This window comes from Antennarius striatus, chromosome 10, assembly GCF_040054535.1.
Source record: "Antennarius striatus isolate MH-2024 chromosome 10, ASM4005453v1, whole genome shotgun sequence".
NCBI lineage: Eukaryota > Metazoa > Chordata > Actinopteri > Lophiiformes > Antennariidae > Antennarius > Antennarius striatus.
The window spans coordinates 18,408,037-18,422,354 of NC_090785.1; the positions used below are offsets into that span (position 1 = coordinate 18,408,037).

Below are 14,318 nucleotides of genomic sequence, written 5' to 3' on the forward strand. Positions count from 1 at the left end.
TTAAATATGTCCCGATACATGACAAACACCATAACACATTAGGCTTGTTTGGTGAATTTAGCTTTGAATGGTGTTGCAGCGTCATGCTGAAATAAACTATAAAGGTTACTCTTATTAATAGGCTGTCTAGGTATGTGAATACTTAGGTATAGGTAACAACACGTTTTCTCCTGAGCATCGATATTGGGAAATTATACATCTTAAATTAAATGTGTTCACATGGTGATATAAAGTAATGAAATCAACAACAAACTCAGGTTATTACATCTTTTTTGCACTTTGTAAACAGAGTTGAGCATATTGATAAATCACAGCCACAACATTGTGTATAAAAGCTTACTTTATGAAGCACGAACTAAATATTCAGTAAATATGTCCTTTAAATAGTATGAGCATCCTGTCAAAAACAGTTCCCGTATACAAACAAAAAGACAGATCCAATACTGACATCAAAGTGCCAAAGTTGTCTCTTTTTTTTCTTTTTTTAAATAAAACATATCAACAAATATTTTTCTGTCACAATCCTATATTACAGAACAGGCCTACCCTAGAACATTGGGAAACAATGGTTAGCACAACAGCCAAAGTGACTATAAGGGGAATTCTCCCTGTAAGAAAGCAGTTATTTATCCTAAGAATATAGCTTTATAAAACGGTCCTTCCTCTCTGAAAACGCAGCTGCACTTCGGCATTTTGGTCTGTACGAGAATCCAGTTCCAGGAATTCAGCTTTGAGTCCAGGTTTCCAGCCACGTCACCCCCCAGCAGTCAGCATTGATAAGACAGAAGCACTGCGTCCAGAACCTCTGATATTATAGCTCAGCTCAGGTCACATCTCGACTGGTCAGCATGCTTCTGAGTAAGTGGGCACCAGGTTCACTGATCTACAGTTGTGTCATAAGCAAAATACGCAGAAAGACAAGCGGCCTGTGTGTGCTGGGATCAATTAAGGTGCTAACATACAAGTCGGGCCACCACAACATCAGCGCTTCACATTACACAAACCCTCCCTTCTGAAGAAACAAATTCACTGTTTCGTGTTCCACTGTTTGGAAAAATGTGGCAGCTTTTCCTGCTCTTGGCCAGCGGGGGCGGCCTTACCTAGAAAAAAACAATCTCTTCTTAGAAAACCAGTCTCTCTCTCCTCCTCTTCCTCGCTCACGTGGAGGATGTTTTGATGGCTAGTCTGCTGGTGGAGTTGTTTTGCCGCAGTTCCAGTATAACTGACACGTTTCATGACTTTAGCGCATTAAGCTGGAGCAGTCCTGCTGCTACTCTCTCCAATCAGCCAGTCTGGACCAGAACGTCTTCAGCTGCTGGGCGGAACAGCAGCAGAAGAAACACACGGGTGCAGCTGAAGTTATGATATGTCTATATGGTATTTTCTAACGTTATGGATTGGCCAGATCTCCTGTTTGAGGAGGTTATGGTACAGCTGTTGTCACAGGGATGATGGCTGCCTTTGTGCTGATGGCAGGCTTGTTCAGCAGAAGGCCATTGGATTGTTTCTTACCAATAAATTCTTCATACAAAAGCACTGGTCTGCTGGTATTTAACTTAATAGCTGCACTAAATCAAATGAGAATACACGTACGTGAATCAGCCTCTCCTGTCGTAAGCCTCCTACCATTACGTCACATTACAGTTCAGTCGGCTCAGCGCACTCCTTGACAAAATGAGCCGAAATCAGGATAAAACAGAACATGGCACAGTGATTCCATTCCATCACACACTGTTGTCTGAAGCAGTTCACATTTGAGAAACAAGCAGAAGTGAAGATTTGGGGTAGCAGAACATTCAGAATCACAAATACAGACTTGTGATCTCTCCATCGCGACACAGTCTCCAAATCCCTCGACACCTACTGTCAAGGTGCCCTTGAGTAAGGCACCCAACCCCCAGTTCCTCTGCTGGAACAGCTTAGTGAACACGTAAACCCACAGCGACTCTACTTGGCAGCTTTTTTTCTTGCTTGTGAATGCAGGAACATGGAGAAGGAAACTGATCAAAGCGACCAGGTGAGCTAAGAGGAAACCCTTCCTGGGTTGTTTTAGAGTTAAATAAATAAATAAATATGCTATACATGGCAGAGACTTCTATAGGTTGTATCTCCACTCATACTGTAGGTCCAAACACACGCCTCTGAGGGGCTAGGTGTGTAAACGTGGATGAAATAAAGGCCAAAATGCTACATTAGTACCATCTGTATCTGTGACCGCCTGACGCTGTAAAGCAGAGAGGCAAACAGCCCTACTCTATATCTGTCCACTATCTCTACTCTGTTCTGCTCATAACTGAAGACACATCTCACCGTAAGACGACTGCATTGCTCTGTTTCGTCATTTTAAGATAATACTGATGACGTTGTCATAAATAGGGATCACAGTTTGGATCGTGCAATAACAAAAGTTCAAGGAACTGAGGTTTGGCCGGGTCACTTCAGGTGTCGAGCATCGGCTCGACGTCTTCTTCAAATATTGCTCAAGAACAGAAACTTATCACCAGGTGGATAAATTCTGGGATGGATAGTGACGGTTAGGAGGAACCGTGGACATCAAAACACAAAATATGAACCGGTAACACCGTACGACGTGTGTGTTTTAAGCTAGCTTGGCATAGAGGGATGTTGATTTGTGGGCTGTGGTCTCTGGTCCTCCCCCCGCCCCCCCTCAGCTCCTCTGCCCTGGTTTAGGACAGGCAGCAGACTTCCCGTTGGACCCGCTGTGAGCTTGGCTGATGGATGGGGAGGACTGCGTCTTGCGGAGGTGGCACTCGCGGCCAGCCAAGCCGCCCTCCATGAACAGGCCACCCATCACGCTGGTCTCGATTTTCTCAAGGTCGTCCGTCTCGGCACGGATTTTGGCCTGCAGGAGGCTGATGTAGGTCTCATAGCGAGTCTTCTGCTCAGACAGGGAGACAGGGCCAGTTAGCTTCTAAACATATATTTGATGCATAAAATCACTTCATCGAACAGAAAGCTGAGTCCAGCCATTACCTCGTACGTGAGGTAGTGCTCTTTGAGCCGGAACTCCTCCCACTCACGGCTCTTGGGGTCAGCCGACGGAGAGTTTTTCCGGTGCTCCTCCAGCTCCAGGCTCATCTGCTTCAGTTTGCTCTCATGACTCAGCAGCTGCTCCTCCTGAACCAACCACAGACCAGAGAAAAGGACAGACGACCCCCCCCACAGCCAATCAGATTCAAGCAGACACAAACAGGCTATGTAAATAGCTTAGCCGAGTGTGGGTTTTTTCACAGTCGAAAGATTGTGCGTGTTGCTTTTTTATTTTGTCCAATGCAAAGTATCAAGTATAATTGGACATTTATTGCAGTCCTGATGATAATGTATTACTAGAAAAGCACCACAGTGTGACGGACGTGTGGGTCCTCATTGTTCGTACCTGCTTGAGTCTGGTGGATGAGGACGGCAGGATAGGCCGACAGAATTTCTCCATGGAGCCGATGGCAGCCGGGAAGGCCGGAGCAGAGAACAGCGCCGCCACCAGATTTATCCGAAAGATCCAAGACATCATCTCCTCCTCACTCCTGGAAAGAGGAAGACAGCGAGGGAGAAGAGTGAGGAGATAATGAAGGACACACCCTGAACCTGATTTTTATTTTAAACATTTAAATCACATATCATCTCTAGCTAGTCGCTACTGTTCAGCACTGGGTGCCTCAGTGCTTTTCCCTGAACGCTGTAGTGGCCCTACATGCAGCATTGTGGTCGACACATCCCTGTTTCCTGAAACAAATAGCTTTCCAGCGATAAATACCTGTTATTGATCAAGTACTGTAGAATTGTCCACATAAACTACAATTCTCCAAAGTGTTTCTGAAGTGCAGACGAGCTTCTGCTGCAGTTCAAAATAAAAGTACCAGGGGTCAGGGCGCGATGCCACCAACACAGGTGACAGAAGCACTTCCATATAATGTGACTCACTTCCTTTCGCGTCAGTGAGAGCTGAGAGCACCGCTTCCTAATTTAATTGATCGCCAACATCGTTGAATTTGAATGAAAATGTTTCAATGTAAGTAAAAATGAATTTGAAGGTAGCACAGATCTTCTGCCATGTTTCAGTTCTATAGCTTGTTACGTTACTCTCAGGCGTAGCAAAGACGTTTCTTTAAAGAATAACTGAAAATTTAACTACATTTTCTAAGCAGCATGACCAACACTGGACTTAAAATACATAGTTTGCATTTATTTGTAAATTTTTTCATGTAAATTTAATTGTTGACCATTTACTGCAATAACACCCCAGACTGAGTTTATTTTTTACATCTTTGTAACTGTAAATGCTAAACCTGCAATGTGATGTTATCAAAATGACAAACATCATAGAAAAGTAGAGAACTTCATCCCTGTAGCACAAATAAATTCCACCATTTGGGAAATCAAATTAGATTGAACGGTGGTTTAGAGACTTTTATCGAGCTCTTATTAATGTTTTCAGTGTTTAAGGTACAATAACCAGGAGAGGCAGAAAATCTCTCCCTCCTCCCAGCATTTATACATCCATATTATCCCATTCAGGATGCTCCACCAATATATTTTATGATCTTTGTCAATTATTTATTTCAAATTTGAGTTATTACTTAAAATATAGTAAAAATGTCATTTTAACTTTGGGGACTTACGGGGCTTGCAACAGAAAGACTCTCCAGTCTGAGGTCTTAAGTTTCAGTACATTGGCTCTTTTACTGTAGTCGGTGGCACGAGTGGCTAAAGCGTGGTGGATCCGCACAGCGTTCTTCAGGTCCACCTCTGAAATGTCTGCATCCGGTTTGTACTCATCCTGGGTTATAGGGAAAACAAGAGGTAAAGACAGCAATATAAAATAACTCCACATATCACAGCTGACATGTGTTTAGTACAGCTTTTCCACCAGCGGAGGGAGACAAACACAGTAAAGAGGCCATGTCTCAAGTCCCTCTGAAAAAAACAAGTACATGTGCACACAGCAGCCAGCAGCATACAATGCCACATGACAGCAGCAGTGCACATGTGTTTCCATGGTAACAAAGCAGTCAACAGGATGCGGTACCTTCTGAAGATACAAGATCATCCCCTTCAGAACCGCATAGAACTTCTTCCAGCCTCGGCGACCCCTAGGCGCTAGATGAGGAAAATAGAAGAGGAAAAAATCTCATATATGTTCAGAAGCTTCATAAATATGTGAAGAAGTGTGTGCGTGTGTGTGTGTGTGTGTGTGTGTGTGTGCGAGTGCGATCACCCACTGCGTTTCCCATCCATGTCAGCGTGGCTCTTGCGGTTCAGCACTCCGTGTTTGTAGGTGACGGCGTTTAAGAGAATGGGAATGGCAATGAAAGGGTTACTGCCGTCCGTGATCCGGGCCACTCGCTTACTTCCACCCTCACACTGCTCCTCCACCAGCTCCGACAGACTCTTCCTCAGCTCCTCCTCCTCACTGCACACACAAATACCTTTTCAAATAGACCTGAACAGAACACTTTCCAGGTGAAGTTACTTCCATACGCCAAATGCCCTTCTGTCGAATATTAAAACGTATGCTCACACTGCCCACTCCAGCTTCTCATTCTTGATTGAGTTATACAAGACCTGTGTGGGGAAAAAAGAGGAATTCTAATTATTTCTACTCTATTTTGCTGAAAATGTGCAAATATAACTCAGGGTGTAAGTTTGTACCTTTAGTAAGTCCTTAGGGAAATCTTTCCCATTGTTGAGACCATCTAGATTACTGATAAACTGTTGACATGACATCTTCTTGCCAATGTTCTGGTATGAGAGAACAAGGACACATAAACATAACACTTCACGCTTAAGAATTAAACATTTTAAGCTGTGCTTGAAGTTAAATTGGTTATTTTTCAGTTCATTTTATTTTCCAAAGATGTTGACAACCTCTCTCAGCTGGAACCTTCAGCCCATCTCTATCTGCTCCAGTCTGAATGCAGTTCTACCACCGTCCACTGGGTGGCAGTATGATTCTAATGGTTCTACTGCTGGTGACGTTCGGTGAGACTCCACCCCTATTAGAGCTCATGGAAAACCCGCTCACAATGGTACCTTTCTTTATGTCTGAACGGCTGATTATGATGCTTCACCATATGATGTACACATGGGGGGGTGTAGGTGAAATACTTCCCCTCTCTGTCTAAACCAGCGTCCTAAACAGATACATAGAATGAGGATGAGAATGAGAATGAGAACCCACTGCAGCACCAAAACAATGATTCGGTGAGGGGCTTTTTGCTCTGAGAAGGTAACGTCACAATTAGGATGGTACACTTCCCTTTACTGAGAAAATGTAGTCCACAACCTTGATTGAGCTGGACGCATTGCTGCTCACTATTTCATTTACATTTTCACACAAAGGTAATGGGACAGTGCATTCTTTCCAAGATTTATAATAAAATGTACAGTCTATATGAAATGCTCTTCATTTTCTTTAAATGTAAAACGGTGCATGAAAAGAGAGGAGAGACGTACATCCCTGACAGGAAATAGCACTGCTTTTATCTTGAACACGATAAAACCATTCAATATTGGTCGACAATATTAAAACTGCTCCATATGTCTTTTTTTTTAACCATTAAACAAAGTATAAATGTTTCACTCTCTGCAAATCACTTCGTATGAGGCTACTATTATCTATCTATAATTTTATGTATGATGTAGCTAAAAAAGGAGGCCCAGGCATCAGAGATGATGATGTTAGTGCTGTAATTATACTCACCACCTGCGAAGAGCAGAGAGACACCAGGGAGCCCGATTGGGTTAGCAGGATAGCAAATGAAGGAAAAGGAAATTGAAAAGAGAGAAAGGATATTAGTTAGAGGAAGGACAGTCGTTAATAATTTTATTAACAGGGACTGAGGAAAGTCAAGCGTGGGACCGATGCTACTAATGGTGTTACGTTGGCCAGACGACTCCAGAGTAACGCTGAATAGATGTGACTATTAGGGGAGCGGAGAGACAGAAGCAGGTCAGAAAGTAGGCTGCAGAGGAGCGAGGAAGAGAGGGGAGAGGTTGGAGGGAAAGACAGGAAGTGAACAAGAGAGAGAGGAAGACGTGAGCAGAGACACACAACTGTTGACAACAGACTGTCTGCTGGGTTTGTTTAGCAGGACTGGAGGAGGACATCAGAACATACGTGTCCATGGAGATCAGTGTTCAGCAGCATGAGGGCGCAGGTTAACGTGTGGGCTCCATCTGCAAGAAGACAGCAGGCAAGACACACACACACACACACACACACACACACACACACACACACACACACCTTTAAAGCACCTGCTGTAATAATCTAGTCTGTGATGAACATGATCTGATCCCAGTTTGAAACCATATGTGAGTAGAACAGAGCTGATACTGTAGAATATGTTACAGGTAGTCCTCAATCGATGAACACAATGGTTCTGTGAGGTTGTTCGTAAACTGAATTGTTTGTAAATCAACATTCATTCAATTTCAACCTATAATCGCCATTTGAGGTCATTTAAATGTCATTGCTACTCTAAATACTAAAGTACAATTCCCTCAGACTGACCAGAAACAATTACAAGACATAAAAACAACACATAATAATAAAATCCGGTAGTACAGTAATTTAACTTTAACATCTCTACCTCTGCTCAATGAATTTTTCTCCTGGGGGGTGTAGGGACAAAGCCAAGCTTTAATCCACTGAAGTTTTCCACCTCAATGACATGAATGATGTGCTGATGTCACTTACTGGTCATCAAAAGTCTGACACGCCCCTTTCTGTTTGATGCTTTATTTCCATTAAGTTAACTTGACCAATAGTTAATGTCAACTAGCAAAATATTCAGAGTTCAACGGTCAAAACACTGTTAATGCTCCTCGGCGTGGTTTGTGGCAGAAAGGGGAACTGCAGCAGTCAGACATGACGCCGCACGGTTGTTCATCTACGAATGTTTGTAAGTCGGGTGTTCGTATTTAGAGTACTACCTGTATAACCATCATTACCGCCGTACGCCACCACTCTCACCTTCAAAAGTGGGCGTCTGTGGGTTGCACTGACAGAAGCGTCTGGAGAAATGGACAAGGACCCTCTCTCTCTCCTGGGTCTCCCCCATCAGTGGAAAGGCCTTTAAGAAGTTCCTTCACGAACACATGAAAGCAGGAGGTCAGCAGGAGGTCACATGGTTCCCAGTAACACATCAGTAACACATCAGTGGAAAAAATGATTTAAAACAATTCTGACCATAAATAGAATTTATGCTGCTGCATGATTTATTGGAAATATTTTACTGTGAAAAAAAACAGCTGAGACTCTTTTTAAACTTGGCACAGTAGTTATGTTCTGTGTGTGTGTGTGTGTGTGTGTGTGTGTGTGTGTGTGTGTGTGTGTGTGTGTGTGTGTGTGTGTGTGTGTGTGTGTGTGTGTGTCCCACTCTTGAATTGCAGATACACGGATTTGATTTTGTAGTGCGAGCTAGATTGAACAAGTTTTACTTGTTTTATTGGAGGTGGAACGCACGCAGAGCTGGAATCAATTTGTTCCATGATTCTTTAAATGGTCACAAATTTCCGTCATTTTCCAGCTGTGGCCTTAAATATTTACACGTTCCCGCTTTTGAGAGTCAGCTGGGTTTTTTTTTTATATATATCATTGTAAACTAATATTTCACTGGGACAAACCCAATAACCAGAGTGGACATTAGCTTCAGTGCTGCTCAATGCTCTCAACTTCAAAATGAAGAAAATAAAGAATTTCTATATGAAGTCAGGTGAATGCATTATATCATGTAACATTAAAACTTCATTAAAGTTTTAATGTTACAAACATTAAAGCTTCCATCCATCCAGTTTCTTGTAGAGAAGACGACCGTAATCGACTCTACATCCACGTATCTGCCTTGTGGGTCACGGGGGTTTGCTGGAGCCTATCCCAGCATGTAATGGGCGAGAGAGCAGTGTATCGTGGGGCATTAAAGCAGACTTTTAGGAAGTTATCTTCTGACAATATTAAACTAATCCGTATGCACACACACAGCCTCTGAAGCGAACACTTAAGTTAGCAGCAGTTTGACGCAGCAGCACGTCATCTGTGAGGCGCTGATGAACTCAGCAGCTGTCAGCTCCACCGGCTAACGGCGCCCAACACGGCAGCTTGATTAGCTTGAAAGCTAATGCCTTGTGAGGAAGGAGAGTGAAGAGGACAGACGAGCGCGCACGTGCATCGACGTCTACATTACACACTCATCACTTCTAACTGCTGACTGGGCATTACCTCAGGGCTCGATCCAGAGACAGGCCAGAGAAATCGAAAAAGCTCAGGTACTCCGACGCCACCAACTGGCTGAAGTCGTTACTGCGGAGAGAGAATTGGCACATGAATGCAACATGAAGACGGGTTAACGTGTTAAATTTGTTGGATTATACCTTCATAAATCAACCAGGTGCGTGTGTGTGTGTGTGTGTGTGTGTGTGTGTGTGTGTGTGTGTGTGTGTGTGTGTGTGTGTGTCTCACTTCAACTATCATGTTCAATAATGCTGTCAGTGTTTTGTCAGTTGAAACAAACATTGTGTGTACACAGGCGTCACAGAGTGTGTGTTCTCACTTCTTGCCCAGGTGTCTGGCCACATCACAACGCTTGAAGCCCTCGAGGTGATAGAGGCGCTTGGCCAGCCTCTTCGCCGCCTCACAGTCGGCACGGCAACCGTTGGCCAGAGTGTCGGTGCTGCCGCGTTCCAAACGCTCCAGACTGCCCAAATCACCGTCCTCAGAGTCGGACAGCACATCTGTGAGGTTGGCGTCACTGGACGGCAGAGAACACACACACACACACACACACACACACACAAGCAGGTGCAAAGGTTAATGCATGAAGCACATATCCGCTGCAAGAAGCCCAGTCGCTTAAATTATGACTGAGGAAACTAAAATACTGGGAATGAAACTCAATTATTAAGACATATGTTCACATCCCAACGTCAAATGAGGTTTAAATGACTTCACATGATACTGACCCAGTTTCCCTGTCACTTAATGGCCCACTTTAATGCAGGAAATCTGATTATAATTCTGAAGCAGCTTTCACCTGCTCCTATTGCTTCCAAAACGCTCCTCTAATCTCAGACTCTTAACCTCTAACATTTAAAGTGCTGCTGCATAAAAACTAAACCTCAATTTTACTCAAGTATAGCCTCTAAGTTAAAAGGTCCATATAGTGAGCATGTAATACGTTCTCTGGCTATAATATATGTATATAATAATATGTGAATATGTAAATTTCATATGTTGCAGATGTTAATATGTATGTATATTATTTAACTATTTATGTTTGACCCCCCCCCCCCTGCTGCCACGATCGCACAAATTTCCCCACTGTGGGACAATAAAGGTCTTTTATCTTATCTTATCTTATCTAATAACTCCCATTAATGCACCCTCGAACAAAACACCAACCCTCAAAGTGAAAAAGAAAAGAGGCCGTTTCACGATCATCACCAAGACATCGATATCAGCGATGAGCAGATCGATCAGGGCTGTTATTGAGCAGCGTTTCAGATAAAGCTTCAATGTTTGTACCAGCGAAGAAACATTTAAGAGTACAGCCTCACAGCTGAAGAAGCAAACACAGCGTTCATTTCTTAGTAATGACATGCAAAGTCTTTATGAATGACGGCCTGTTTGATGTGCTAATCCCTCACTCTGATACCATAAAATGCTGTTTCACTCTGAAAAAGACTGAAACCTCTTTAAATACACTGGATAATAACATATTCCTGATGCTAATGAAAGCAGCTCTCTCCATTTATCACTAGACTTCCACTCGGTGCCAACTGAAGGGCACAAAAATGAAAAAATATCAAAGCAATTACAAAATAGCTGTGTTGTAATCGGTGTTAGTGCAACTAATACCAGTATATTCAACAAGACTCAACATTGCGGAATGTCAACAACACTCCACACTGTGTGTTTGATGAACTGTCCAATCAGCACAAGGTCTCACACTGCAAAACTGATTTATTTATGGCTTCCTGTGGTAGTTTGATAAAGACAGCGAGCTGTGTCCACTTCACTGCAGCAGCAGGAAGGCAGTTACACGTCCCTTTAAGTTCACATTAAACAATTACTTCTGTTGGTTTGGTTTAAAGTTGTTTCAAAAAGCATTCAGGCAGGCATTAATACGTACTTTACATTTCAGAGACAGATGACACACTTCCACCTCCAACAGTCTAAGTGGCATTTCCTCATTTGTGCATCGGTGTGGCAACGTCAGCGTTCTCTCCAGATGACTCAGACATTTTATGCATAATCTGATCAGCCCAATGGCATTAACCTCACAAATTCGATACATTACGCACTGTTGTCACAAAGGATTTGCTGGTTGTCATGGATACAGAGGAAGCTGTATCCATGGAGGAGGAGTAACAGGATTGCCTACCACACACAGGAAACAAACAAACAAAAGAACTGACAAGTAAACAAAAAAAGACAAACAACCAGTTCCCACAGCCAGGGGTCAGCCCCCACGACACAGGACCACCCCACCCCCACCCCCACCCCACAGCTGAAACCTGCAGAAGGCCCAGAATTACCCTGTCCTGTCTCGGCTGATCCATTAGGCTCCAAGAAGCGCTCCTCATCTGACCTCTGACTTACGGAGACCCTACCAGGAGCCGTCGCTCCTAGCAAAGCATTAGCCAGCGTCGTGGGGACACATAATGCCTCCACCATGCTGAAGTGGGTCACATAAACGCATCAAGCGTATCACACTGGAGCATCACAGCCAAGAATGATAATCAGATTGCAGACAGAGCTAGGAGAAACCGTTTCATGTGCAGGGTGCCGGAGCACATCCTTGGGGACGGGGTGGAGCGTTTGTTTATCAGGAAGAACAAAATCTACCGCGCATTCATGTGGAAAAGGATCAAGTCGAGGTGGTTTTTGGATCAGATTCAAATGTTTCCTGAAAGGATCCCTCTGGAGGGATTCTGGAAATGTCCAACAAGGAAGAGACTTCTGAGCCAACGCACAATGAATTGGGAAAGATGGAATCTCCTAGAATCTCCTTAGAGACCAGAAAATATACATAAATATTTCACAAACACATAAATGCACACAGACGCGCCCATGGAGTCACTCAAAATGAAATCAGACTGTGGTGAACGATCAAAACAGGATCTCACCTGGAGCTCGCCGGGAAATTGCTCCCAAATTTCTGACCACATTTATTAACTCACTTCTTCCAGACCTTATACATCATTCAAACCAGATTTCAGTCTCAAGACACTGCTGTCACACACACACACACACACACACACACACACCACACACACATACACACACCAGGCCACAAATATTTACTAGCTGATACCGTTACACAGCGTCAGAGATAGTGAACATGATGGTGCACGCCACTGACTCACCTGCTAATCGCTGGCTGTGCGCCACCCATACCCACACCCACAAGGAGTGTCTACATGCAGTGTGTATGTGTGTGTGTGTGTGTGTGTGTGTGTGTGTGTGTGTGTGTGTGTGTGTGTGTGTGTGTGTGTGTGTGTGTGTGTGTGTGTGTGTGTGTGTGTGTACGTTGTGTTTGGTGGCATCATTTGTGGCATTTCTTCACGGTATGTATCCACATTGGGGGTTAGCCAGATTATGTAATCCTGTTATTTCATAGAATATTGTTTCATTTTCATTTTCTGTGACTGACGTCGGCTGACAATGATGTAAAACAAGGTTTTTTGACATTAACTGAAATTATACTAGTTGCAAATTAGAGTACACATCAAAACTAAACATTTAGATCATTACACATAGAAATAGTCTATTCAGAGGAATGAAACAATCTATTAATGGATTTATCAGCAGTAATTAAATAACCAACTATGTGGATTATCAGGTACTTTGACAAGCTGAAGGGCTGAAATGTGTGTATGTATGTATGTGTGAGTATATATATATATATATATATATAAAATACAGCCTGCTCCAGTAATTGCTCGTTAGAGCCATCTGATTTTCCATGTTGCCACGCAGCCTGAGATTACTGTTCCTCCCCTGTGATCCGAACCAACCCTGTCTAAACTGAGCTTTACTAAACCGGACTCACAGGAGCTGCAGCAGGAAGTTGAAGTGAACTTCATATTCCTCTTTCCACATCGTCTCGGAGGTTGAATGGAATTCAGCGATTAAGGCGCGCGTCGGTCCCACCGCCTCATCACCGGCTCAGGGGCTAATCTCCATCCGCCCGGGTGGTTGCTAATTTAAAGCCCGATCAGAGACATAGTTCCGGGTCACACACAGTTCCAGCCTGCCCGGAGACGAGGATTTAGCGGCGTTATTCCACCATCGTGTCGACACGCAGTGTTTCGGTCCTCTCCTTCAACTTTGTGGCCGGAGAGGCTCCACGGAGTGAGGATGTGGTGGGCGGAGCAACCCCCCCACCCACGGGGCTGCTGTTCCTGGTGAACCGTTCCTAGTGGCGCTGCACAATGGCTCTGTGTCCAGGCCAGTTCCACTTCCTCTGCTCTGAAGACAAGGCAGGTCAGCCCACTGCCAGCGGGACGTCCTGTGCGTGGACTCAAGGAGGGAAGCTGCTGCTCTCTAACATGCACTAAAGTCACTCTTCGGTTCAGTAGCCACTGAACCTCCAGAACATCCAGAACCTCCAGCATACAGGCTGGCCCGTACTTGGTGATAAATTTATATCACTTATGCACAGTTTATGTGCACCAAAAATTTGAGTTGGTGATAAAGGGAGAATATCTCAGATTGGGTAATGAAAAGTTTAGCCAAGGTGCTAATGGCTATCACTTAAACAGAAATAGAGGGAAACAGTAGGAACTAAACTATTCAACTTCGAGGAAGCTATTCAATGTAATAAAGAAAGATAACAGTACATTTGACCATTTTTCGAATGCAATAGGCCAGTAATGTAATAAAAGTCCTGTACAGATAACGTATTAACTTTGGCTAATAATGTAATAATTAGACGTATGGGTTAGGCTTAGGAGTATAGATTAGGGTTAGGTTTAGATTTATAGGTTAGGGGGTAGGGTTATTAATAAATTATTACCTTATTGGTCAAAAGTTATGATTGGTTCAGGACTTTTGTTCAGTTTCTGGCCAGTTCCTGCGATATTGAGCTATTGCATTTCAAAAACAGGTAAATCTATTACATTATTGACTTTAACAAACCTCCTTTGTGTTAAGGTTATTGGTAAATTTTATTATTCATCTGCTGTTGATATAACGAGGTTAAAGAAGAAAAATTTAAATGTACAACAATTATTTTTTCCTTAAATGTAACAGTAGAGGCTGCTTTTAGTCTCTAAATGATTCAACCATCAGTGTCTCT

At 43.4% G+C, this 14,318-nt stretch overlaps 1 protein-coding gene across 1 annotated transcript in view; it reads right to left on the minus strand.

The window, feature by feature from the left end:
* Positions 1-322: 322 nt before the first annotated feature.
* Positions 323-14,318, minus strand: part of psd2 (pleckstrin and Sec7 domain containing 2) — a 31,690-nt gene continuing 17,694 nt past the window's right edge. The window contains exons 4-15 of the mRNA XM_068325372.1: positions 9,570-9,767; positions 9,239-9,319; positions 7,994-8,106; positions 7,136-7,194; positions 5,668-5,757; positions 5,537-5,580; positions 5,238-5,428; positions 5,045-5,115; positions 4,638-4,795; positions 3,398-3,542; positions 2,995-3,138; positions 323-2,899 (exon numbers count right to left, since the gene is read on the minus strand). Of these exons, the coding sequence (XP_068181473.1) occupies positions 2,669-2,899; positions 2,995-3,138; positions 3,398-3,542; positions 4,638-4,795; positions 5,045-5,115; positions 5,238-5,428; positions 5,537-5,580; positions 5,668-5,757; positions 7,136-7,194; positions 7,994-8,106; positions 9,239-9,319; positions 9,570-9,767 (1,525 nt within the window). The 3' untranslated portion in view covers positions 323-2,668. The remainder of the gene's footprint in view (positions 2,900-2,994; positions 3,139-3,397; positions 3,543-4,637; positions 4,796-5,044; positions 5,116-5,237; positions 5,429-5,536; positions 5,581-5,667; positions 5,758-7,135; positions 7,195-7,993; positions 8,107-9,238; positions 9,320-9,569; positions 9,768-14,318) is intronic.